The sequence below is a fragment of the Trachurus trachurus genome (assembly GCF_905171665.1).
Source record: "Trachurus trachurus genome assembly, chromosome: 8".
NCBI classification, from domain to species: domain Eukaryota; kingdom Metazoa; phylum Chordata; class Actinopteri; order Carangiformes; family Carangidae; genus Trachurus; species Trachurus trachurus.
In genome coordinates, this window is record NC_139905.1 from 21,222,171 (window position 1) to 21,248,619 (window position 26,449).

Genomic DNA, 26,449 nt, shown 5'->3' on the forward strand with positions numbered 1-26,449 from the left:
CTAAAATGGACTTTGTTGCTCTTTGTACTATGTAACCTGACTGACTTCCTCCCTTACTTTTATTATAATTACTATGGCTACCTCCTCAAATCCCCCTGTGCTGGTACAGATGAGCTATGAGCTCATGGTGAAAATCATGAAACAACAAACAGTTTCACGTCTGGTGTCATTGTTACTGTGTTGAAACTAATAATCACAAAAGCAAATATAAACAAGGCACACAATTTAGTTCTGTAAACGCTCAGGTTTTTGGAGGTACAAAGCTCCAAACACTTCAGGTGAGTGAGCGAGAAGAAGCACTACTAGAAGTCAAAGTGAGAGACTGAGTCATTGATACATTACACATGCTGCGTGTACGTGTGGGTGTGAGTGTGTGTAACTGCAATCATGAAAATCAGCAGCTCATCTTACCCCGCAAATATCTCTTGTCTGCTTGAGCATTAGCTTCCCCTGTAGGTAACAGTCTGCAAGACAGAGACTGAATCTTTTTTAATCAAATCAATGACATGGCAAATTCACACAGAGCTACATTTATTTTACAGGAAAAAAAGGCAGATGCTGCTATTTTCAATCCAAACCAATATGTCAATTATAGTCCAACTATTATTGCATTAGGCAGCTAAAAACAATTTCACATTTGGAAAATGCATGGATTATCTACCCTAGGCTAAGTAGGTTTAAGGAAGTATAGTATCTGGTGTCAGATTCCCCACTATAAGATATAACTACTGTCTTATGTAGTATATTAACTTCTATTGTTAAAATGTTAGATCATCAAAGCTCATTTTGGAATTACAAGGAAAAAGCTGGTAAAGTTACTTCACTAAGGCTAACTGTGACTAGTGTAGTCAAATGTAACTACTGCGTTTGGGCTTTGTAGGCTGCAACTGTTGGGTGCATGGTGTTAAGCACCATGCAATCAACAGTTTGTGCATTACATCCTAAAGATTTATGAACCATCAAGTTGCTTCTGCTTTGAATGCTCAGAGAAGGGAGAGATAGGGAGACATGGGAGGGAGTATATTCAGTGGCTGTGTGAACTACTGCAAATCCCAATGCACAGGAAGATTATTAATTTTTCATCAGTGGAAACTGGAAAGGATATCTAAGAAGGTGCTCTACAGTTAGGCACTGATTCCTGTCCTTAAATTGGATTCGTCGGAGAAAACCCATGATATTCCAACTGAGCCACAGTATAAAGGATCCCAGGCCAATACCCACATAAACCCTATTGTGTGCAACAAAGCAAATGCTGCTGAGGTTGCAGTGTGGACACGTGTTGCGTTTTATGGTGCAAGTGCAAGCTCAGAAAAGACAAAATGTAATTGTGAGCATTAATCTTGTGCTGCTGAAACTCAAACAAAAAAAGGAGGAAAATTACTGCACACAAACACACACGCACACACCAGGGGCCACAGGAGGGGCCTACACACTGTTAAACTAGCATCTGCTTCACCTTGTACAGTCATCATTCATCATTCATTTTAATATATTTGTGGAGACTCTTCCCTGCAGTGGAACCACTTCAGATAAGATGTAGCCTGTATTGCAAGCTAAGTCTGTCCAAACATGGGGAGATCCAGAGCAACTTGGAGTAAGTGAACACTTGAGATATTATATCATATGTGTCAAGAGCCCTTTGACAAGGAGGGACTTAAGGCTGCGTCCAGAGGAGCCGGCAGTTACGGAGAGTCTGGTCTATGTAAAACACAATGACCGAGTACATTTGGAAATGTTCGCTGTCTTTTATTATTAACAGCATTAATGCTCTGTCATTGCTCAGTGGAGAAGGATTAAGGAAGCAGCGCAAATGCAGAGTATCTGGCACTTGCTGCTGTAATGCAGTGTTATGTGTCTGCTCTTACTTGCGTGCTGCAGTGTATGTTTAGCGCTGGTTAACTCTGGTGCAGTGCCCCCCTCCCATCGCAACCCCATTTACTCCCCCAAAAAAAGAGAAAAGATGGAGGAAGGAAAAAATAACACAGAAGATATTTTTATCCTAACTCTGTCGAGGCTTAGTTCTCCTCCCTCGTCATACTTCTCCTCTTTCCATCTCTCTCACTTGGTCTCTCTTATCTTCATGCTCTCTCTCACTTTTTTTTTTTTTTTTTTTGTTGCCCCTTCTTCGCTGTCTGCTACCTCTCCTGTCCCCCCCTCCACCCCCAATGAATAGAAAGATTACTGATATAATGGAGGCTGGGAAGTGAGAGGAATTGGATCATACTATGATCTTAGTGCTACAGGAGAGGAAACATTACGTGGAGAATGGTTGAGGTGTGCGAAGTAATTGTCTGTGTTTCTCTTTGTGCAGGGATGTTCATCCAGGGTTATTTAGGGTCATCTTCCGGCATACACACTCCCGTCTGTGTTTGTATCCTAGCAACGCCCTATCAGGTCCACCTGTTCAGTGGCCGTCAGCCCAAACATACTTGCAGATATGAACACACATACACGTGCAATCTCCTCATCCTGTCTGCATCCTGCTCTCGCTTACAAACACAAATTTGCCACTATTGAACTACGACGATGTTAAAACACATCAGGGTCTCACATCAAGACAGAGAGGGATTAACTGACCTCACCAGCTGCCGCAGAAAATAATTTTGTTTACAGACTCACCTTACAGGATGCCCCACTCATTCTTCTAACATCAAGCATACGTTTCTACACAGCTGTATCAGACTAACCTGAAATGCTTTCTATTGGATCACTGAACACCACTTTCTTTGCAGGATTGTGTCAAAAAAGAGATTCCTGAAGAAAGAGCAAGGAAATGAATCAAATGAACAACAAAAGAGTGAACTGTAAAGTAAACAAAGGGGAAAAAAACAGCAAAGGCTTCCATTGTGTTTGTGTGTCTCTCTTTGTGTGTCTGTGTCTTCCACATACATGGCTACAAAGCACAGAATGAGCTGTTGTCTAAGAGAGCAGTCTGGATGCTGGTATTGATCCCAGTCCCTCTTTCGCTGCTGTAGTCGCACATAATTGGGTTCAGCGCTGCATCCCCACCCCGTCCAATCAAATGCCTTAATACTTTTCACCTGGTTGTTCATAGGCCAATCAGATCATTTCAATCACAACACCCACTCAGTGCCCTATTGCCTTTTCTGCCTTGTGACTCATTGTTATATTTAGCGAATTTGGCATTATGTAAAGGAAAGGAAAAGACCACATTAATTAACCCAAATAGATACAGTAGAAATTTGCCTTCTAATCAATTAATTTTCTGAATGAAGTAAGATATAAATCTCTGTCAAGGCACAATTTGTACAACATCAGTAGTTCATATAGAGCCACATTCCCGTATGATGTCCTACACTGTGTGAAACGGCTCACCTGCTGTGGATTTTCAAAGCCACATCGCATGTACATCCATACTTGGAGCGTGCCCTGTCGGCATGAAGCCCCAGAATGGAGCAGAAGAGGAGGAGAAGAGGAGCCGTCTCTGCCGTGTTGTACATGACCGCTGACAGAAGGAGTGAGGGAGACAGAGTGAGGAAGGACAGCCATGATTAATGTGGAGGCTATGTGGACCCAAGAATATCTTCCCACTGCCCTCCATCTTAGCTAATGTGACCTGCCATGTGGGTCACTCGTTACTGTGTGTGTGTGTGTGTGTGTGTGTGTAGTGATAGTATGGACTATCACTACAGTATATGTGCTATTCATTCTCAGACTTTTTCCTGTGTCTGTAGCTGATAATCCTGTAATTTAGAAGTGATAGGAACATTTTTAGAAATTTTGGCCACACACAGGTGCACACACAGGCACACACATTTTTTGGATTTGAATAGATCCCTCACTATTACAGATTTTATACTTTGACTGTCCTGTCCAATTGCTTTTTATTTCTGGAATATAATTATAATGAATGAAACATGGCCGTACAACTTTCAATGCAAAACAGCCTGTGTGAATATTTCAGGATAGCAATACTAGGAGATTGTAAATGGATTTTTTTTCTCATGCTAATATAATTCAATATCCCTTTTCCTCTGTTTTTTCTCACTTGCATTCATTTCTATGCCCTACCTCATTCTCTGATTTTTCAACCTTCACCTCTTCCTTCTTCCTCATCGTATCTCTTATCGCTTTCTGCCCCACTACTCCTCGCCACTGTCCTCCTCCACTTCTCTCACTCTCAGGTACATGATGAATGTGACATGGGATGGCAGAGACTTGTCATTCACAGAGGATGGCTACCAGGAAAACCCAAAGCTGGTGGTCATTGTTCTCAACAAGGAAAGAGAGTGGGAGAAGGTAGGTCTCTGTAACTGCTTGTATCTTGGTTTGGTGCTTGTATGTGTGCAAAAGTGTGTCACATCCCTGTCACAGGGTTCGAGTCCACCTTAATATTTCTAGGAATTTGGAGGTTTATTCTCCACATGCTGGATTTTTAAGATGGACTCTAATATTTTTTGTCCCTTTTTTTAGATAGACTATTTTATTTTATTTATATCATTTAAATGAACAAAAGGGAACAACATTTACAACAGGGAGCTCAAAAATAAAGAAAATATAATTGAATAGTGCAATAAATTAATGAAATGTGAAATGTATGTAATTTTTGGCGGGAGCACAGGCAAATGTGACTGAGTGATAAGGTTCCTACAACCTACTGGGGGACTCGTAACAAAAATCCTGGCTGTCTTTCATCTTGTGTTTTCCTCTGCATTTTTATTGCTTTTGTTTATTGTATGTTTCTCCATTTTGCCTTTTCATTATTCTAATATCATTCCTTACTATTTATATTTTTGTTGTCCTTTATCTTTCTCTATTACATCATTAATATTATTATTATTTTGCCAAACGTGCAAATCTGAGTCAGCAGTGATAATCATGGTGGCTTAACAGACAAAAGGTTGCTATCTGTAGAAACAGAAAAAAGCCATTACACTAATGTCTAAAGCCATTGGCTGGCAGGTGACCTCAGAAATAAATTGCATGAACAAAAGCAGCAAAAAGTGCTGAAGACCAGGATTAAAAATGATGCCTCTGTCTCATCATGCAGCACTTGATGTTGATCAATGAGCTCATTTACCAACACGCTCATAGGTTTCTTAAACTGGTTAACGGAAGGAAACTTATATAAAGAATGGCCACTTTAAATGGCTGACTATTCTGGTCATTTTAATGGACTTTAAATGGCAGCAATGTATCTTTATACCTACATCTGGCTGGGCTTCATGCAGGCTTAAATACCTCATATTTAATGCCCCGATTGCTCATAGCTCAGAGTGGGTGAGGCTGAGAAGACAAGCTTGAGAGAAGAATAGCAAAAAAGAGAGGTGTGGCTAAAGATAGGATTTGGATAAGAAAGAAAGGAAGATGGATGTTGTCTCTTCGTCTTTTCCTTCCTTTACATCCCCACCACATTTTGTCTCCTTCCTCCCACTGTCTCTTTCTCTCATGACATCTTGCATCCTACCTCACTGTCCCATCTGTCTTCTCCCTCTTTCCCTCTCCTCCTGATCTTCTTTGCCCACCTCTTTACTTCTCCTCTCTGCCACAACCTTTCCGTCATCTCTTCCATTTATTTCCCTCCATCCCATCTCCTTCACTTTTTCTCCCAAGCCAGATAATCTGGGCACTCTGTCTATCTTTAGCTGTCGTGGTCAGTTAATCAAAACTTTAGACCACCATTATTGGGATGGCGAAGGGTCACTGCTCCTGTTTGTTTGTGTGTGTGTGTGTGTATGTTTCCCCGCCCACACAGGTTATTGACAGAAACACCATTCAAGGGACTTGTGTTTCAACCAATCTGATTTTTATTCAGGTCACATCTGTGCGTGTTACAGTATTCGGTTTAGTTTGCCGCAATCCGCACAGTCTCCACCCAATCTTTGAGACTCACTATTTCATATTTCATACTGACACACACCCACCCACACACACACACACACACACACACACACACACACACACACACAAAAGACCCTTTGTCGGTGTGCTGAGGGGAGGTAGAGTGTGTTGTTGTAAACAGAAAGCCTGTGAAATTGATCAGTACCACTTCGCTCTGGTGCAGAGAAAGAGACTGAAGGCAAGAGAGACACGGAGACCCAAAGTGGAAACATAATTGGGAGCTTCTCTCTCTCTCTCTCTCTCTCTCTCTCTCTCTCTCTCTCTCTCTCTCTCTCTCTCTCTCTCTCTCTATCTGGTGCAGCCGTCCCACCCATGCACCAGAAATCAGCGGCACAGAGAGAGAGAGAGAGAGAGAGAGAGAGAGAGAGAGAGAGAGAGAGACTTCCATGATGATCAAGAGATAAAAATTCAGTAACTGCACTAAAATATGGATATGCACTAAAAATATAAAATGTGTCCCCTTGGGGCAGAGGAGGAAGAGACAGAAAGAGGGGAGCAATATGGAGCGTTACCGAGACAAGCGAGCGATAGAGACAGATGGGCCGAGATAGCAAGAGCAAATGAGCACAAGAAAAAGGAGAAGGAAAGAGGAAGAGAGGGAAACAGAGGAAGAGAGACGTGGAACTGAGCAATCGCCACATGCATTCTCACCCACTACAGGTGTTTAGCACTCAGGTTTTCAAAGCACCTGCACCTGCTGTTCTCTGCAACACGTATGCACTTGGTGAGACGGTAGATTTTTAAGTTTTGGGAAGAATGTCATTTAAAGTTTCAACCGCTGTTTGGCTGGATGTGTACGGTGTTGGAATTTTTCACCAGTAAATTACAGTTTAATTCAAAAGAGGCACCGATTGCAGCATTTCATGTGGGTGGCTTTGACTGGATCCAGTGTGGCATTATGAGGGAATTATCCCAAATTAAGCTTTTATCTGGAAGAAATGTGCTGAAGAAATCACAAGATACAGTATCAGGAAAGAAGATGAGATGGATGTGGCCTTGTCAGCAGGCGCTTTCCAGTCTGTGTAGAAAAAGAGATGGTTCAAGTTTATTTATATAGCACAGTTAAAAACAACCGTTGTTGAACAAAGTGCTGTACAAGTCATATCCGACACATAATATCAAGATGGTGCATGCTATGATTTTTTTTAGCAATATATTAATCGAGTATCAAAGAGTTTTAATGGAGCTTCAGTTTTACTTTGAGGATAAAATCCACACACATACACACGAGCAGAGAGTAGGTTTGGTTAAAACTTACTTTATAACTCCCCCCCTCCCCCACCCTTTCCATATTAACATGTGCACAAACACATGAGTGGCTTGACTCTGCAAAATGTTTACTTCATATATGTATTTGCCTTTGATCTGAATCTGAATATGTAGCTTTAACTGAATATTCATAATCCCACACATTACTAGTCTTAAAGATGATAAATCTTTGGACTGATCCCAGAACAGTTGAGCTGTTGCTTCCTTATGGTTCTTCTTAAAATCAGGACATAGTAGTGCCCTAATCCTCTGTACTAAATTAATCTTTAACACATTATCAAACTAGTAAGTTTTATAGAAAACACACAAACCCATATGTACGGATCTGTGATTAAAATACATATTGAACGGTTTTGTTATCATTGTTCCATCACTTAAAATGCCTTTAAGTTACACTTTTAACACCCCCTATCCCCCTTGTAAACAAAATGGCTGTTCATCTCAAGGGGATATCCATAAAAACTATTTCAAATTTCAGTCAAAAAAGCCAAAGTGGGGCTGATGTCCAGGATGCTGGTTGTGGAGGAGACCATGTATTAAAATGTGTATAAATATCAGGGTTCCTACGCAAGTATGAAAAGTATGGAAAAGTATTGAATTTGATTTTATACATTTCCAGGTCTGGAAAAGTATGGAAAATGGAAACTATTATATGGAAATATATTTTTCTTAATAGTTCTCTGGGTTTGGTCTCATCTGAAGTTATTTGGGTTAATTATTTTGTATGCGCTATTGTACCTAGCTACAATCTCCAGGAAATGATTTGGCTACATAATGGCAAACACGTTCAGAATAATGAAAATAAATGATAAATTGCATGCTTTTTTTATATTATATATATATATTTACTCATATCACAAATAATATGAATATTTTAACGTGAAGTCTGGAAATTAGGGTCTGGAAAAAGTATGGAATTTGGAAATTTCAAATGTGTACTGTAGGAACCCTGAAATATGTATTAAAACACAATACCATGTCACAGCAGGAGAAACTTAATAATCAATGGTATGGCAGAAATGATTATGCATTTCTTTCCTATATTCAGAGTTACAGTATAACTTCAGCAACTGGATGAGAAAAGTTTATTTACCGATCAGAACCAGGATGTTGTGTTTTATTCCTGCTGAGTAGTTGGAGTGTGTAAATTGCTTCAGGAACTGCTGCAGTGTTAGCAGCCAGTTCACAAAATAATTATTACAGACAGCATGGGATTTGTGCTTGGAGAATCACAATATGGAGAGCAGACAGGCAGAAAAGCCCACGTGTGTCCACACAAATACACACACACGCACTCCCAAATTGACGCACAAACACGCACATGCATTTCCTATTCAGGCATCACTGTTCTCTGAGTCTTAATAAAAGAGCTTGACTTTAAGAAAAGATGTCTTAATCCATGCACGCAGTTTTCTCTCCGCTCTTCCACTCCGTCATCTTCTTTCTCTCTCTCCTTGTTTTCTCACACACACATACAAAACACACACGCACGTGCATGCTTTCACATGCATGCACACAGGCACACGCACACATTCACACATATAAACAGAGCGAGCGTAGGAGAGGGAGAGCAGAATCCATTTTGCCGACATAATTTTGTCTGACAGGAGTGACAGATACTGTTTTATGACTGAATGGGTTTCTCCACGCTATTAGGAACTCATTCTCCCATAATGCAACTTGCCACAACGATAACTCTCCCAGTGAGACTGGCACAAAGAAGGTGCTCAGTGTAAGAGCCCCGACCCTTGTTTTTCTTTATTCTTTTATCAGTCACTTGTTTAGCTGTGTTTTCGCCTGTGCGTGCGTGCGTGCGTGCGTGCAGGTCAAAAACACTGTGACAGAAACTGTGAGAGAGAAAGAGGAGGGTGTGCAAAAGATGAAATAGAGAGCACGACATGCAGGAACAAAGAACAAGGCCTTTCAAAAAATAAAGATAAAGAAAGACAAGGGGGAGAACAGAGAGAGCAGAATAAAGGAGGCCAGGTTTGAGCTGACAAAAGGAAGAGTAGTAGATGAAACAAAACACAGCTCTTCTGGGGCAGAGTGTCATCTCATCACCAAGTGGCTCTAAACCCGTCGCAGGGTGATGATGCGATAGGATTGCCGCTATGGGCTGTTATAATGCAGTAATCCCACAGGCCCTATCATCATAACCTCCCACTGGCCTAACTGTCACTTTACACACAAGCACATGCACTACTTTCTTTGTATTGTGTGTGTGTGTGTGTAATATCTGGTATTTCATAACGGTAGATTCAACATTCTGCTGCCTGGCCGGTCGATAGAGAGAGAATCCTCTCCCCTCTCTCCGGGCATTAATTTATAACCCCTCTTTCTTTAATTAGAGAGAGGGGGAGAAAGAGAGGAAGGGGGAAGAGGAGAGCAGGAGGACAGGAAATCAGAATAGCTGCTGAAGTCAGCTTCTTCTTACCCTCCTCATCCTCCTCCTCTTCTTTTCAAACATCTTCTGAGCAGAGCATTTATCTCTCCTCAGAGTTTATTGACTCATCCAACCAAATCAGGGCCACTCCTCAAAAGCTTATGTAATGATTGAATGCTTCAGATTTGAGTTGTGAGTTTTCAGGTTCGGTGTGCGGTCTGAATACAGTAGATGACAGTTAAAGGTGCAACAAGAAGGGAAACTAAGCCAAAAAAAAGTGAAGATGATGACAAATTGGGCTAAAACATGTTAATTTAGAGTGTTAATTAAATTACACATTATATTGTGTAGTTCAAGCATTTTTGTTTCTGTTTTTTCCCAGTCCCCTTTTATTTCTGTCACACAAGTTTTGCCGTACTTATCGTGCACACTTTTACATTGCCAATCCCTTTTCCTAATTTTTCTCTCCACCCCAAAGACACCACACGCGCGCGCACACACACACACACTATGGGCGTGTGTGCAGATATGACCACCAAACTCACTCACTTGTGAAATCCAAAACAGCTGGGGTAAGACAGATAGACAAATGCGGCTGCTCCCTGGAGAGTGAAGGTGACACACAAGAAACAGCACACATGCCACCTCAGCGTACCGTCCTGCCCTTCCCCTCCTCCCCTCCTCCCCTCCTCAACAAATGCCTACACACACACACACACACTGAGAGATGTAGCCGACAGCAGAGTGAGCTGTTGACAGTGGTGCCGTCTAAGAGCGGAGAAAAGACTCTAATCCCTGTCAGAGGATAGAAAACCACTCAAAGCAAAACAATTAAAATGCTAATTTCACTTCCTCCTCTCTGCTCGCCTGTTAATGACTTAGCCAGGCATGCAGGATAAGCAACTTGTGTGTGTGTGTGTGTGTGTGCGTGTGTGTGCGTGCGTGTGGCTAACAACCACTGTCCTGTGGCCCCGGGGTCAGAGAGGTTACATATTAGCATTGCGATATTACTGTATATTTATGACTCATGGTGTGCGCTTAACTTTCTAATACTTTCCAAATAAGATTTTACTCACACATGCACACATGCCGAATGTGTTTATTAGTGCAACACACACGCACACACACACACACAAACTGGCTATAAAGTTATCCACCTCACTCCACACCGCAGCTGTGTGAATATTGGAATGAGAGAGAAAGAGACAGAAGAGAAAAAAGAAAGACTTGTGAAATGGAGGTAGAGCCAGAGCGAGGTTTTGCTATTTTCTGGCTCCTGTAACATTAATAATTGAGAGTTGAGCAAAAGCCTAGCTGCCTGCTGCTGTCTCTCTCTTTCTCTCTGACTCCCCTGTCTGACAAAAACATACGTAAATAGCGTATGCGCACTGACACATGCGCGCACACAGTCACAACATGCACTCACTGACAGCTGTGGATAGGTAAAGAGCATCCATAGGGGAATGTGTGACATCACTGCTCTGAAAACTTTCTAAATTATTAACAGCATCACAGCACTATCATACTGCAACCACCCCACTTTCTTCCTTATATATGTTTGCATTCAGAGCTATACTGCACAGTGTTATTCCTGTGTGTGCATTTTGTCATGCATCCCTAGACACCATGCTTTTAATCTGTTATGTTGCTCCTACAGCCATACCAGAAGCCACATTTATTATGGTCTGTCAGCAGCATGTATTCATATTTGTATGTGTAAGTCGTAGGCAACACATGTAACATTGACAGCTCTACTTCCTGCCTGGTTTGAGTTATTATTTATTACAGGTGAAGAAAAGTAACACTCTGTTTCTCAAAAAAATGGTGCCGTGTTATGATCAGTGACTGGTGGACATAGTTTCCCCACCACTTCCTGTCTGCTTAAATTTGTTCTGAGGGCTGTGGGATATAAATGTTTTGAGACACTGTCTTTTCAGTGTGAGCTCATGGCTTGAAATCCAGCAACAGCCAGTTCCATTGTTACAGAAAATGTCTTCAGGCAGATGCTGACTCCCAGCCTGCACAATATTAATGAAGTATTGGATAAATACCTAAAATGTGAATTCAACTGTTCTAATTTTTGGCTACCTCACTGCCTCAGTGAGAGACTTTGCAGCGTATTTATTATAATTTCACCTGTTTTTCCCCCTCATTCTTCTTCCTTCCAGATGGGAAAACTGGACAATGGCAGCCTGACACTGAAGTACCCGGTGTGGCCGCGCTTCAACTCCTTCGGTGATGCTGAGCTTGATGACAACCACCTGTCTATTGTCACTTTGGAGGAGAAACCTTTCGTTATTGTGGAGGACGTAGAGAGGCTCACTGGTACCTGCATGAGGAACTCTGTCCCCTGCAGAAAGCATATCAAAGAGTAAGTCTGCTCTTTATCTATCTACATAATATGTTCAGAAAGGATGCTCCGGACAAAATAAAGTACCAACGCTTGATGGTGTAGATAACCCTGATAGACAGATTTATCACTTTGAAATGGTGCACTGGATAATGTCAAATTTAGTTTATTATCAGTTAAAGTGTGACTGACTCCGCTCAGCATAAAGCTACAAGCTAAATGCGGTGAACAACTATCCATCGTCAGTGTCAAATGTGGCATTGACCTCCAAAAAAAATGTAATGCGTTGTGATTAAATGAGAAATTCCACAAATTGTTTCACACTGTGGTACTGTGGGTTCAAGGCTGTAACTTTTATTGTTCGACACAGTGACACAGACCAAAATATAATGTCACATCCATCCAAGTGGGACTGAGCATGACAGAAATTTTAATTCCATTTTTAATTCTATTTTTTTTCAGTGTATTTGGTAATCGCAAGGTGATAAAGATTACATTTTCCATTTTCCCCTGCACTGTGTGTGTCCGCTCTCTCATGAGCATGGCAAGAGTGATCTATGCAGCCGTGTCTTTCCTTCCCCGAAAATGGAGGCAACTGCTGAACTCAGCAGTGTACTTCCTTCCTCACCAATTTTCTCTCTAATGCCCAAATTTCTAGCCTCCCCCTATAGTATGTACTTTGTGTACACAATCACAGTGAGAGTAGCTTACACACACTTACTATTTTTGTGTTTATTGCTGAGCTTGAGAGTTTCTGAAGGAAAGCATTGAAGGCATGTTGCAATCCTACATACTGTACCTCTTATTATTATTATTCATTAGTTTGGGAGCTTTGAGAAAACCCAGATAAATTATAGATCCAAACATGGCCTGATCAGGAATGGTGTGCCATGACTTTTCTCAGCAGAGTAACCATGGTGAAAAACAGTGAGAATTTTCCCATAGAAAATGAATGGAAGAGATATTGTAAAAAAAAAAATTGCAAAACCCACCTGTTTGGAGACTTACTGCTATGTCATACTTTAACATAAAAACATCATTTAGACATCTAACATTTTACAAGACCTAATGCATTTTTGCCGCAAATCTGTATTTCAATGGCTACGGTTTTCACAGAATACAGTTTACACTTTGTGTCATTTTCACACATTTTCAGGTTTTTGTTGGTGTTTGAGTTGTAAGCAGCGATGAAACTTTAATCATAAACTCTAGTTACACATAAACACCATCCTCAGTCCTCACATAGTGGATATTCACTTTCAAAAAAAGAGTCTCCACTAGGTAAAAGGACCTAACTTGAGGCTTTACCCACAGACCTACAAACACATGTTTCAAGTATGCCATTATCACTTCTGATGTATGGCTTCAATGTTGTGCTCTCTCATACCCATTTGCAAAAATACTAAAATTTTTCTGCACTGGGACATACTGTAGACGTTACACTTTGTGTCACTCTTATCAGTATATACATGCATGCATGTACACAAAATGTCTATAACTACTACGCACATGGCCACACACACAGAGAGAGCTGATTAGGTGGTAATAGGGTCCCAGGGAAGAGGCCAACAGAGATTTTCATCCAGAATCACTGTGAAGTAGGGCGGAGGATAAAGCATCTCCAAGGAGGAAGACAAACACACAAGCTCATATACACTCTCTGTTGCCACATGTCCACTCACTCACAGGCCAATGCATCCGGGTGCATTCCTCCCTCCCACAGCGCAATTCCCACTCAAGCATCCATACTGTCCATTTGGAGAAAGACGGATAGATGGAGGGAAGGGAAGGGGCAGAAAGAAAGAGGGAGGAGTGGGTGAGGGGAGGTGTAGATGGGGGTGGGGAGGGGGGTGGTGGGTGGACTATCCATGCATGCGGAACCAACAAATTCACTCATCCAGGCTGGGCCTAAGAACAAGCCATACTCAGAGTAATACACACACATATACACACAATCACACATATACCCACACTGCCCTCTCTGGAGACCCCTCAGGCCCTGTAGTGTTTCTATATCAAGTTGGCCTGGCAACTTCACAAACAGCCTCCATAACATCACATGCTCTCACTGCCTGATCTGTACTATGGCCTGCCTAAGTGGGTACACTGTGTTCATAAATGCAGCTATTACAGCTCTGGCCTATATGCTTGCTCTGCCACTGCCCTGCCAGCTGAACCTGCCGGAGAGCTGACTTCGTTGTCCTTGTTTTGCTATCACAGATTCCATTCCCTGCGCTCCCCGCCCACTCTCTGTGCCACTATTTGTCATGTAGTCACAGTAGCGTAGCATAACATAGCGTAATAACATACCATGCTTAGGAGTCATGTTTCTTTGGTTTTCGGCATAGAAAATGAGAGATCGAAATTTGATTTACTGAAGTTATTGAATGCCTTTCAAGTGGCCTATACACAGTGAACCACAAGCCACCATAGTCCAGCTTTGTAACTGTCCGTTAATCCATGTTGCCTTATCTTATTGGAAGTTGTTACCATAACGATTGTGCTACATTGGAAGCTTTGTGCAGCAAACACATGTCACATTACAAAGGATTTTTTTTTTCTTCAAAAGTCTTAATTTTTACCCTTTGATGAGGAACCACAACCTATAATGGCAATTAATTAGCCTGATTTTGTTGACACATGGCTTGTTTGAGAATTTGCTTATTTATTTCATTTTAAATGAGCTCCAACAGCTGCTTCATATACTCTCTGGTTACATCCGTAGAAAACCCCCCAGGGTGATTGCAACATTTCATAAAAAAGAGTCATTTACAACTGCTGACTGATCAGCCAGCCAGCAGTGTTTCTTTCTTTTCTTTTCTTTTTTTTCCATCTTTTTTCAAATGAACCTATTCTGTCTTGTGTGAACCTATTAGACCATAAAGAGGAAATTCCTTTTAAGTTTTGATACAGGAAAGAAAAAATCCACTTGGGATGACATTCATTTGACAGATCAATGGTGACTACACAGGAGTTTGCACTTGGGGCGGAAAAAAAAGAAAAATAATTTCTGGCGTTACAGAATTGTTTCAAAGTGACAGAGTTTCGGCTCTGAAGGTAACTGCAGAGTCACAGCCGCATATGTGGCATGTTCTTTTTTTTTCTCACTTTCCATCAAGTTTGTGCCCAGGTTGTTGTTAAACTAAAGGGCGAGGCTATCTTCTCCTAATTAGCACACATCTAAAAGTTAAATGAGAGTCCCAGGTGGCTGAAAGTTGATGTGCACTCTTGTGTGCGTGCGTATGTGCGTGCGCGCGTGCCTGTATGTGTGTGTGTGAACACTGTCTGAACTCTCCTGCTCTCAAATTCATACACACAGATGGTACAAGGCTTGCAGATGCAGTGCCGTCACAACCCCCTTCTCTAGAGACACAGAGAGGTAGAAGGAGAGGAGAAACATATTTTTCAAGTCTTCTGATGTCATTTCTAAGTAGAACAACTTCAACTTAAAGGTGAAAAAGTCCCAGGGTGACATTTATTCACTGGTGCATTCAAAAAAAATTTAACAAGGATGATGGAAAGAGAGGCAAATCCTGTTTTGTTTGTTTTCATCCCATGAGTCTAAAGTCAAAACACGGATTTACATGGTCAGTGTTTTTCTTCACAAAGAGCGGATTCACTTCACACTCAATATAAGTTTAATGTGGACTGTGTGAATTGTTCTGTTCCCTGACATTTCCCAACAGGGGTGAACCAAAGACGATACCTGACTGAAGCAGCTGCTGTTCAAAATCATCATCTAATGATGTGTGGGTGTGTTTCTTGTTTGTGTTTCTGCAGCAACACAACAGAGGCTGGTGGGACATACATCAAGAAGTGCTGCAAAGGCTTCTGCATCGATATTCTGAAGAAAATTGCCAAATACGTAAAGTTCACCTATGACCTGTACCTGGTAACCAATGGCAAGCATGGCAAGAAGATTAACAATGTCTGGAATGGGATGGTGGGAGAGGTAAGATGGACATGCCTCAATGTGTGTGTGTTTGTGTCTGTACTGTATGTGTGTGTGTAATTCAACCTAAACCTGAGTTCAGTCAATAGAAGTTTTTTCAGACTCTACTAATATGTAACCTGTCTAAGCAGAGTTTATTCTATTAAAGAGGTGGCAATGCTTAATGCCGAACTGATGTGGAACAATATTATTCGTCATCACTTTAAGTTCTGTAGGACATTCGAAATGCAAAATACAAGCCAAGGATATTCTTGCTCCGTATGCTCCAAAAGAATGTTTAAGTGTTGACTTTGCAAAACTTTCGCAGGGTTAAAAAAAGAAAATCATCTATGAGGCTTCTGCAGCAGCTGTAAATGCTCAGAAAGTAAACATTCTTAGCTACTCCAGCAGAAAACTCCTTTGCATAGCTTTAATTACCAGCCTCAACTTGAAGGTAAATTTTAACACCATAAGCTTTATAGCTGTCCGTATATTTTATGGCGTCTTTATTCACTTCAGTTGAAATTCATCTCATTCAGTGGTGACGCTTGTGTGCATGTAGATTATATTGATTAAGAGTCAACCTCAGATTAAAAACTTTAATAATGTGCAACCAATGAAATTCACATTCTGCTGCATGGCTTTGCTTTTTACTTTTCCTTTTTGTTTTTATTTTTTACTGTACTATCCTTTAAGATGAATTAGCAGAGGGTACATGGAGTTTGTAGACTACTGCAGCGTATAACTTAAGAGCTATCTTGTAAAAATCAGTGTCAGTCTGACGGTTTGTTTGGCTGCCCTTTGTTCAAATCCTAGTTCACTTTTTAGTCACTTGATACAAACACAATAATGAGTGTACTGTAGCTTCATGTGGTGGCTATGTCTTTTGAAATTATGTTGATTTTTTGTTGCATTTGAGTCCCTCTCTTGTGGGAAACCACTGTGAATACCTGAACAATATGATGTTAATGTTCTTCCTTTTATTCCCTTCTTCCACCCCTCCCCACTGCTTCTCTACCATTTGTCTTCCTCCTCTTTCTTCACATCCATCTCCCAACTTCTCCCTGTCCTCACCGCTTTCTCCTTCCTCCATCACTCATCTCTCTCATCCACCCATCCATCTGTCCTCCCTCCCTTTATCCCCACGTTCCTCTCCACTCTCCGCTCTCCTCTGCCCCTCAAAGGTGGTCTATAAGAAAGCCGTCATGGCCGTCGGATCTCTGACGATCAATGAGGAGCGTTCTGAGGTCATCGATTTCTCCGTCCCGTTCGTGGAAACCGGGATCAGCGTCATGGTCTCCCGTAGCAACGGAACTGTCTCCCCGTCAGCCTTCCTCGGTAACTGCGGCCGAATTATTGTTGCTGGGTTTTTGGAGAGAGGGAGAGAAAGATCTGTCTTATTTGCTTTTTTTCCGTTTGAGTGAGTGCAAAAGAGTATTTGTGTGTGTGTGTGTGTCTAAGATACTGTACAGAGATGACAACACAATTCAGTTCTGTTACACAGCTGTCAATACTTACTCTTTTATCAGAAGGATTTAGCTCCACTCTTGCTTCCTGCAACAATGACTCCCACTTACCTAAGAGGGACTTAACTGCAGGATATTAACCTGAGTGACCATGGATATCCCTGTTATGGGATGCTCAGCCACGTTCAATTGACGCATAGAGTTTCGGGAGCAACATCCAAACCCCTGCACACACACATACAGTACAGTATAAAGCAGTGCAGGGAGAAACCAGCACACACAGAGACAAAGACACACACACAGGTATACACGCTGACATGTATGCAGCATGCAGTTAGTGCTGTGAAAGTGGCAATTATAAGGGCTTAGCAGGAAAACCTCATAATGGCTGCTTGCCAGCACACACACACACACACACACACATACTTGGACACACACAGTGTGCAGCCCTGTGCCGGTAGTGCTCTCCCATACATTAGAGCAGGGTTTAATCTCTGCAGTAGTGTTGTGAGCTCTGAGGGAGGACAGGAGTGCTGACACCAGGGCTTCCTATACTGTACACCTCCTCACACTGTCAAATAGGAGGGGTGCTTGTGTGTGTGTGTGTGTCTAGTGGGGTGGGAGGGTGGGGTCTCTGTGAACATGCAGGAGTCAGCTTGTTATCCATGCAGTTCTTTCCCCAGTGTGGGTGTGTGATTGATTTATTCATGCATTGCATGGAAAGACAGTATAGGAAGTGAAAATTAGAAGAAAAAAAAGTGATATGTGAGATTTATAAATCTAACCCAACACGTATTAATACTTAATCTCTTTCCTCTTATTTCTCCCTCTTTCAGAGCCATTCAGTGCATCAGTGTGGGTGATGATGTTTGTGATGCTCCTACTGGTGACTGCAATGGCTGTTTTCATGTTTGAGTACATCAGTCCTCTGGGCTTTAACCGAAACCTGGCACAAGGAAAAGGTGGGCATCAACCAACACATGCCACATTCAAGATATTGTATTGTTTTTGATGTCTTCCTGAATGGTCTAAAACCATCTTCCATTCTCTCCCCTGTCTGTTCTCTCAGACCCCCACGGCCCTTCCTTCACCATGGGCAAGGCCGTGTGGCTGCTCTGGGGTCTGGTCTTCAACAACTCTGTGCCAGTGCAAAACCCGAAAGGCACCACCAGTAAGTTCATAGTGTCTGTGTGGGCCTTCTTCGCTGTCATCTTCCTGGCCTCCTACACTGCCAACCTGGCTGCCTTCATGATCCAGGAGGAGTTTGTCGACCAAGTCACCGGGCTTTCTGACAACAAGGTAATGGAGAACAGATGGGAGGAGTCATTCATTGACTTGACAGACTGGTTTGTGGTTTGTCTGTTAGTTGAGAATTTATCTTTGAAAAAAAAGAGCAAAAAGACAATTATTAAACCTTTAAACGTTTGCATTTTAGTTGCACCCTCCAAATACCTCCAAGGTGTTTCTTAATTTTAAAGCTACGGCCAACCTTTGGTGATTTGGTGGATTAATCCATCAACCTCTGTGGCCCCCTCAGAGGCTTTAACCCCCAAGTGTAACAGTCTAGAATGTAACTTAATGTACAATACATTGCACTCAAGGGTAACAAGTTCTTCTTGCTATTGCTAACATGTAAATGTATGACATTAAGATGCTGTATGTTCTTAATAAGTTAATACCAACCATTTTGTGAAACATCTGAGATTATTCATATAATTCACTTCAGCATTCTACACCACCGTCTACATTATGTATGTGTGTGGAGTATGAATTTTGATTGGGTAGTGTCAAATCAAACACAGCTTGTGTATTTTCCGGAAATGACAGTTGCTGCTGTTAGCTTGCTTGCTAATTTATGTGTTATTTTTCACAATGCAAAATCATCAGACAAAAGAGCCATGTAGACATGTATAACTTAAAGTTGTATGGTGCGGTGTCGTCTAGCATTGGAACCACTGCAACTGCTGCAGCGGTTTCAAAAATCTGTCAATATGTAGCTGGTCCCTCCCTTTCTGTTACAAAGCCAAGGTGGCGATTAATGAGGATGAAGAGGTTCCAGGGTATCACACTCGCCATTTGTGTAATCATTGTGCACTGCATGTTGCCATAATTGTTATGTGAACACACTTGTTCACTCAAAATAGCAATTGAGGTGTGAAAGAATACAAAATAAGAATAAGTGATATTGTAGGGAAAGTCTAGAAAATCCACCTTAGAAAACCTATAGTTATGGACTGTGCATGTCAAGAATTTGAGTTTTAATACAATACAATAAAATACAATACAATAAAATACAATTCAATACAATTCAATACAAAACAATACAATACGATACAATACAATACAATGCAATACAATACAATACAATACAATAATTATTTTGCATTGCTTATTGTATTACTGATGTTTCATAAAGTGGTTGTAAGGCATCATAGGCACTAAATCAAAGAGAGGAAAGAAGAGGAAGGTAATATAGAAAAGTGGAAAAGGAGATTGCATAAGAGGAGGAAGACAGCTTCAAACATAAAAGGAAAAAGGGAAAACTAAATGTAGAGAAATTGAAAATAAAAATGAGATAAAAGCATAAAGAGTTCCAAGAGGAGAGGGCGACAGATGTATGGGGAGATGCTACCTAGGAGAGAGCATTTGAGAATGATGTAGAGGGTTTTGACAACATACAGAAGGAGCGAGGGGAGGAGGGAGGGAGGAAGGGGTACAGCAACTGGCAGGAGGATGACTGAGGAATAGCGAGAGGCCAAGACACACAAGATGTTACAAGACAACAGGCGGACAGATATGGGCCAGGTTGATGGCTGAGGTAGGGAGAAAGGAACGGCATGAGGAGAGGAGAAAGCAGAAGAGATACGAAAAGACAGAGAGGGTCAGGGAAGAAAGGAACCAGACAAAAAGGGTAAATGGCCATTCAGACAGATATGCTGAGCGAGGCTGGACGTCGTGACAACTGTGACCGGCAAAATGATGGAGAAAATTCCCCACTGAGATGCCTGACAGTGAATGCCCCTTAAAACTGCTTTTAACTGGTACCACTAGAGGGCTGAGACGCTACGGAACAAACCTCACAACAAAGACGCCTCAGACTATATCAGGTTATCAAGTTCTTTTAGCAAACACGTTGGCAAACAGTCGGCCACTCGCACACCTTGCAGACACAGACCGACACATCCCGCTTCATCCCACTGCAGATGTGTTTTAAGGAAAGTATTTTCAGCCCTGAGTTGGTCACACATCATTTGAGAACAATATTGCAGTGACTTGAGCTTTGTGTTGTTTGGCACTGTTTCTGTTCTGGGTACAGTGTGTGTACATTCTGTGACTTTGGTCCCACTTACAGAAATGCTAATTGGATTGGTTGTTTCTCCAACCATGCAAACATTACATTACACTCTGCAGATGATTTATTTTTCCTAAAGCCTGTACAATCATTTTAAGAAAAGTGGATTGTGGTCTAGAAACAAACATTCACATGTGGAACACAGGCTCCAGAAAATCTCAATCCCAATCAAATATATTGCATCATAGACATACGAATGGCTATACAACAGGGCTATACTGTACAGTATGTGGAGAGGTATATTAAAACAAATTCCTGGTTTAAAAAAAGTTAAAATAATTTCTTTAAATCAGTTATAAAGACAGAGAGAAGAGCAGGTCTGTGTTGTTTTAGGCACAACAACCAACAGTGATTTCTCTTTACAGCATTGCCTTATTTGTCTATGCTTGTTGAAGAGGACATGCTGTTCTCAACAGTGGATAGCAGAGCATGTGTTTAGTGACACAGAAGAATTCAAACTTCAGCTAACAAGTGCTGTACTGGGGTTGTTGCGCTTTGTCACAGTGACACGATAACAGCAGTAAACAGGTTTTGAAACGTCCCCACTTGGATCAGTCTAGAATCTGAAACACAAAATCCAGATAGAGACAAACATCTGCTGAGTTCTGCTGGTCCAGCGACATGAACCATACAGCAGATTATTAAAACATCTTGTTTTTTTATTCCTGAAAAGCACCTCGATCATCTTTCCAGATATTGTAAAGCGCTATATAAATAAACTTTGAATTAAATTGATTTGAAAATTCAAAATGTCAAGAAAAAAATAGTTATAACCAAAAGGTGAGACTTGTTTCAGATACTGTATAATGTCAAATAACTGTGCTTTGAGAAGAAGAATCTCACAACTTCCTATAAGTACTTTAAACTGGAACTCAGTCTCAGCATGGTGTGTAATTTTTCACCATCGATCTACAGTACTGTGTCTTTCATTTCCAGTATCTGTCTTCAAGTGCTGAAAGATGCATTGGAGAAGCATTAGCATTGCTTGTAAAGATCAGCTATTAATCCATTTTCAGATGCAGAGCATAGCTTCAAGGTTTCTGTGGATACAAAGAAAAATCCAATTTAAGAAAGTTTAAGGACAAAGACTGTGTGTGTGCTAATCAAAGTCAACATTTTGTGACATGGCAGTGCTGATTAACACCAAAGTAATGATGAAGAAAAATCACACACAGGGTCCTTGAGAAACCCTGCATCAAGAGAGATGGAAGACACACACAAGAACACACACACAACATAGACAAAGAAACTGTTCCACACACATACAGAAGGAAGTCCTTTGGTTATATAACAGCAGAACTTGCATAATAAGGAGATGGAAGAGCAGAACGAAGGAGGAAGAGGAGCAACTAAAGAGATGAGAGGAGCGAGGAGGGCAGATAGTTGTAGAGAAGGCTGGATGAGCTGAGGTGGCATGATGACAGGGTGGTGCCACTTGGGGTCACATGACAACCTCTAAGGACTAAGGAGCATACAGTAGGCTACATTGACGTCTATATATCCACTGCATATGGCTGCACGCCTCTGCGCTGTTGTAAATGCAATTTAAAAGCACTAAAATATGTGTAAGGAGAGAAGGATCTCTTGGTAGGAAGAGCTGCAAATTAATCAAACATCATTTGTGAACAAAATCTATCCATCTATCTCCTCAGTAGTTTGGCGAGAGTGCGATGCTGTCAGTCCTGACCACGTAGCTGGGCAGTGAGCACTCTTAACTCCACCTGTCCCCCTTCGGCCTCTGCTCTTTCATTTTCTCATCATCTCTGCATCAAGCATTCATTAGCAGCAGCTGGTGCAGTTCTCAAAAGCCCTTCGCTGGTAATTATCCAGCAAGAGAAGAGCGCCTCCCCAATCTGCATTTCCCCAGCCAGGCCTGGCGATTCGAACCGACGATGACCCCCCCCCCCCCCCCCCCCCAATACACACATACACACATTTCCCACATGTGCCCTGTTCTGACCTCAAACTACCGCTCCACAGTAAGAGGGCTACAAATGAGGGGAAGATGAGGGGAGGAGAGGGAAACAATAGGAATGACTGCGTGAGGAGAGAGAGCCTCCTGAGGGCTATCGCTTGTGATGCTGACACACACACTGCGTGACATCATTCCAACACATGCACAGTAGAGTTTGACTGATCAACGCACTGCCTCACCCTGACCTGATTACACAATAGAGATGTACATGTGTGCAGACAGATACGGTATGCATGCATATCTGTAAATATTTACACATGTATTATGTAGATACATTTGTGCCGTGAGTAGTTCACATAAACAATTGAAACTCCGGCAACGTAAACACACAGATGATTATTACAGATGTGTAACAGACAACGAGCAGAACAGCAGTGCTTATACTGTACTATGCAAATTAAATCCAGTTGAGTACTTGAGTACTTGACTACTGTGTCGTATGAATATGTGAAAGCAAAGCAAAACGTATGTAAGTGTATGTGAAAACAGCATCAAATATTCCCTTACAGAACCATTCGGTTAATATGTCCACTCCTCAGTGCCAGACAACAACCTCACACACACACACACATTGCGGTTAGAGTGAAGCTCATAACACACACTTGTAATTGATAGGGTTCGCCTGTTTCTGGCACTGTGGGCAGATTGTTACCGCAGTGCTTGAGGGTGGGTTGTTACCGCAGCGACAAGCACACTACTACAAAACCCTTGACCTGTACACTGACTAGATTATACCTGAGAGAGACCCGGAGGGGGGAGGAGGGAGATAAGGACATGAAGGGAGAATTTAAAAAAATAGAAAACTATCAATTAGAGGACGGGAGGGAAGAGAGAGGGAGATGAAAAAAGGCCTACGGTCGTGTTCGATACGGTGCATGGTCAACAACAAGTAAATAGATAACATAATGATGTTCTGTAGATGGGAAGAGGCAACTTGAAGAGTGAAAGAAAGTAGGTGAAGTGAGAGAACAGTGGAAAGGTGCCAAGTCTTTGAATATGATAATTCAATGTGAAAAAGGAAACAGAATATTGAAGGTTAAGTAGGAATATTTTAAGAGAGGGGAAAAAAACTTTAGGAACACAAGTGTTGTTTTGATTGATCTCCAGAACTACTAGGGCAAATTTTTCCACCCTGTGTAGTTGCTGCTGTGACCCATGGCTCAAAATTGCTTTTACAGATACTGCAGTATTTGCAGTGCAAATGTATCACACTGATAAATAACAGTCTGACATTTTAGTCTACACATAGAAATATAGGACTAGGATTTGTAGTTTTTAAATGATGAAAAAATATGACCAAATGTTAAAAACTTGAGTGGAAAAGACATGAAGTCATGAGACAGTCATATATACAGTACAATGCATTATAATAATAACAACACTTATTTGGGCATTATAATGGATTTCACTACGATGAAGTTGCATTATGAAATACAGCAACTCTGGTCTCTGAAAAAAAAAAACACACACTTATGGAATTGATATTGTCTCTCACCGGTTCTTTGATCTTTTAATGTTTAACCTTTCCCTCTGTTTGTCTCCCTCTTTATTTCCTCTCCATTACTCTTCTGTCCTCTACCACAGTTTCAGAACCCGTACGCATATTCACCTCCGTTCCGCTTCGGGACGGTTCCTAACGGATCCACCGAGAGGAACATCAGGAAAAACTACCCTGCTATGCACCAATACATGGTGAAATATCATCAAACTGGTGTCGTGGACGCACTTGTCAGCCTCAAAACAGGGTGAGAAAACAGTGTGTGCATTTTTGTGAGTAGGCGCACTGGTCTTTACTGATACATGATCAATGTAATTTGACTAATACAAAATATTCCTTTGTCTACCTGACTTTATGTGTGTGCATGTGTCTGTATCCTCACATAAATGTGTGTGTAATTGCATGTCTGTGAGTGTACATGGTGTCACATGTGTGTGTGACAGCTCCTCGGAGATTGGGGATGAATGGGCTTCCTCATTGGGAACAGCAGGAGCTATTTTTAGTAGCCCTACTGGTCTCTATAATGGGACTGGTGGTGAAGGTGTATGTGTGTGTGTGTAAGAGAGGGAATAAGGGGGGCAGGGTTATCGCACAGCTAACCAAGGACAGATTGAAAGAGTGGACCACTTTTAGAGGGTTGGATGGATAGAGAAGTGGAGGTAAAGACGGTAAAAAGAAAAGGAAGGAGGAGAAGCAGACTCTCATAACACTATCACATGGGAAGAGGGGTGGGGTTGGGGGAGGCAAGGGCAAAAGTGTCTGATTGGAGGAAATGATGGAAAGGTGGAGGGCAGCAGGAAGGGAAGAGAAGAAAATGGTAATGGAATGAAAAAAGGGGCCAATGGAAAAGGGAAGGGAAAATTGAGGGTAAGAATAGAAAAGGGAAGGAGAGGTGAGGTGAGACAGGGGAGGCAGACAGGAAAAGAAAGGGGGTGGTGTCAAGGAATGGAGAGAGGGGAAGGAGAATAAAAAAAATGGTTAAGGTAAAGGACAAAAGGTTGATGAAATGATATGACAAGAAGAGCAAAATTTCCGATTGGTTAATGGCTATGGTGTAGGATCCAATCAGTGTTCTCAGCTCAAAGGACAGACTACCCCATGGGGACAGAGGAGAGAAGAAAAACACACACACACACACACACACACACACACACAACAAATAGGATATGATTCATGATCCGTGATTTTTATGCAGTTATGTCTTCCAGCTCATTCCTCCTCATCCATAAGTCATAAATAAACTGGATGTAAACACAAAAACAGCTTAAACCACTCCAGCTTCTATAATACTCTCTGCCTTTACTGTTGCATTAACATACAGCCTATGTGTAAACCTGCATACACACACAAATAATCGGTAAACACGCACATAAGAAACATGCTCGAAAAAACCCCCACATACTCTTGCGCACAGAATCAGCTGTGCAGCCTGTAATACCCTCATTGATAATTCTATTCTGTGGTATTAGTAGATGAGAAACAGTGCAGTGTTCAGCTGATTGAGGCTCAATGGCTGGATTAGCTCTCATCGCACATAATGCTGACAGGCTTAGTATATTACTACAGTATAACTTTGTTTTGTTTGTTTGTTTTTTTACTTTCCCCCCCCCCCCAATTTTCTCACTTGTGATAAAGGAGCTACTGGTAAAAAAAAAAAAAGTATATCAAATAATCATAAAATCACCCGGTATGTCACCAGAGACTCAGCAATCATGTTAATTTGAAATACTGATCTAACTGACAACAACAGTACAGCCATAATATTCACATTTAAAAATCATGTTTATGTTTTGACACTGCTCACTCTCCCAATCACAAAGTCAGTAGCATTTCGGCATCCAGGTTGCCAGTTACCGCTGAGCTGCAGCTACATTATGAATTATGTCTGACGTTACTACCATTAAAAGACCTCGCTATGACTCTCAAAAACGTATTGAGAAAAGCAGCTATCTTGCGACCTCGGGTCTGGGGGGGAGGGGAGGGGAGGGGAAACAACATGCTGCAGTATTTTGAAATTGACTGCAGCAACTGTTTGGCCATAGTCTTACATATAGCTCTATAAAATAAAATATACTTCACTATTCTAAAGTATATTTCATATATGTCAACACATTGTTGTATTGTTTCACAGTGTTTACGCTATCTGATGACATTTTTGGGGGGTAAATTAGTAATTGAATGTTAACACGTTAAACTTTTGCATTCATATCTGGTGCAAATATATATTATGTCAGCAAGCTGCAAGTGAACAAACTTAAAACACACAAAACACTCTTCATTAATTTTCGATGAGACTACCGTGTTAGCTGTGTGGGGATTCTAAAAAAAACAACAGGCTTTGGCAAAAAAAAAGAAAAAGGTTA

At 41.4% G+C, this 26,449-nt stretch overlaps 1 protein-coding gene across 1 annotated transcript in view; it reads left to right on the forward strand.

The window, feature by feature from the left end:
• The window catches only part of grin2aa (glutamate receptor, ionotropic, N-methyl D-aspartate 2A, a), a gene marked incomplete at both ends in the record, with an annotated part of 126,815 nt that overhangs the window by 88,660 nt on the left and 11,706 nt on the right, over positions 1 to 26,449 (forward strand). Inside the window, 7 exons of the mRNA XM_083976378.1 lie at positions 4,146 to 4,260; positions 11,683 to 11,885; positions 15,645 to 15,816; positions 16,980 to 17,133; positions 18,098 to 18,223; positions 18,331 to 18,560; positions 24,173 to 24,333. Of these exons, the coding sequence (XP_083832504.1) occupies positions 4,146 to 4,260; positions 11,683 to 11,885; positions 15,645 to 15,816; positions 16,980 to 17,133; positions 18,098 to 18,223; positions 18,331 to 18,560; positions 24,173 to 24,333 (1,161 nt within the window). The remainder of the gene's footprint in view (positions 1 to 4,145; positions 4,261 to 11,682; positions 11,886 to 15,644; positions 15,817 to 16,979; positions 17,134 to 18,097; positions 18,224 to 18,330; positions 18,561 to 24,172; positions 24,334 to 26,449) is intronic.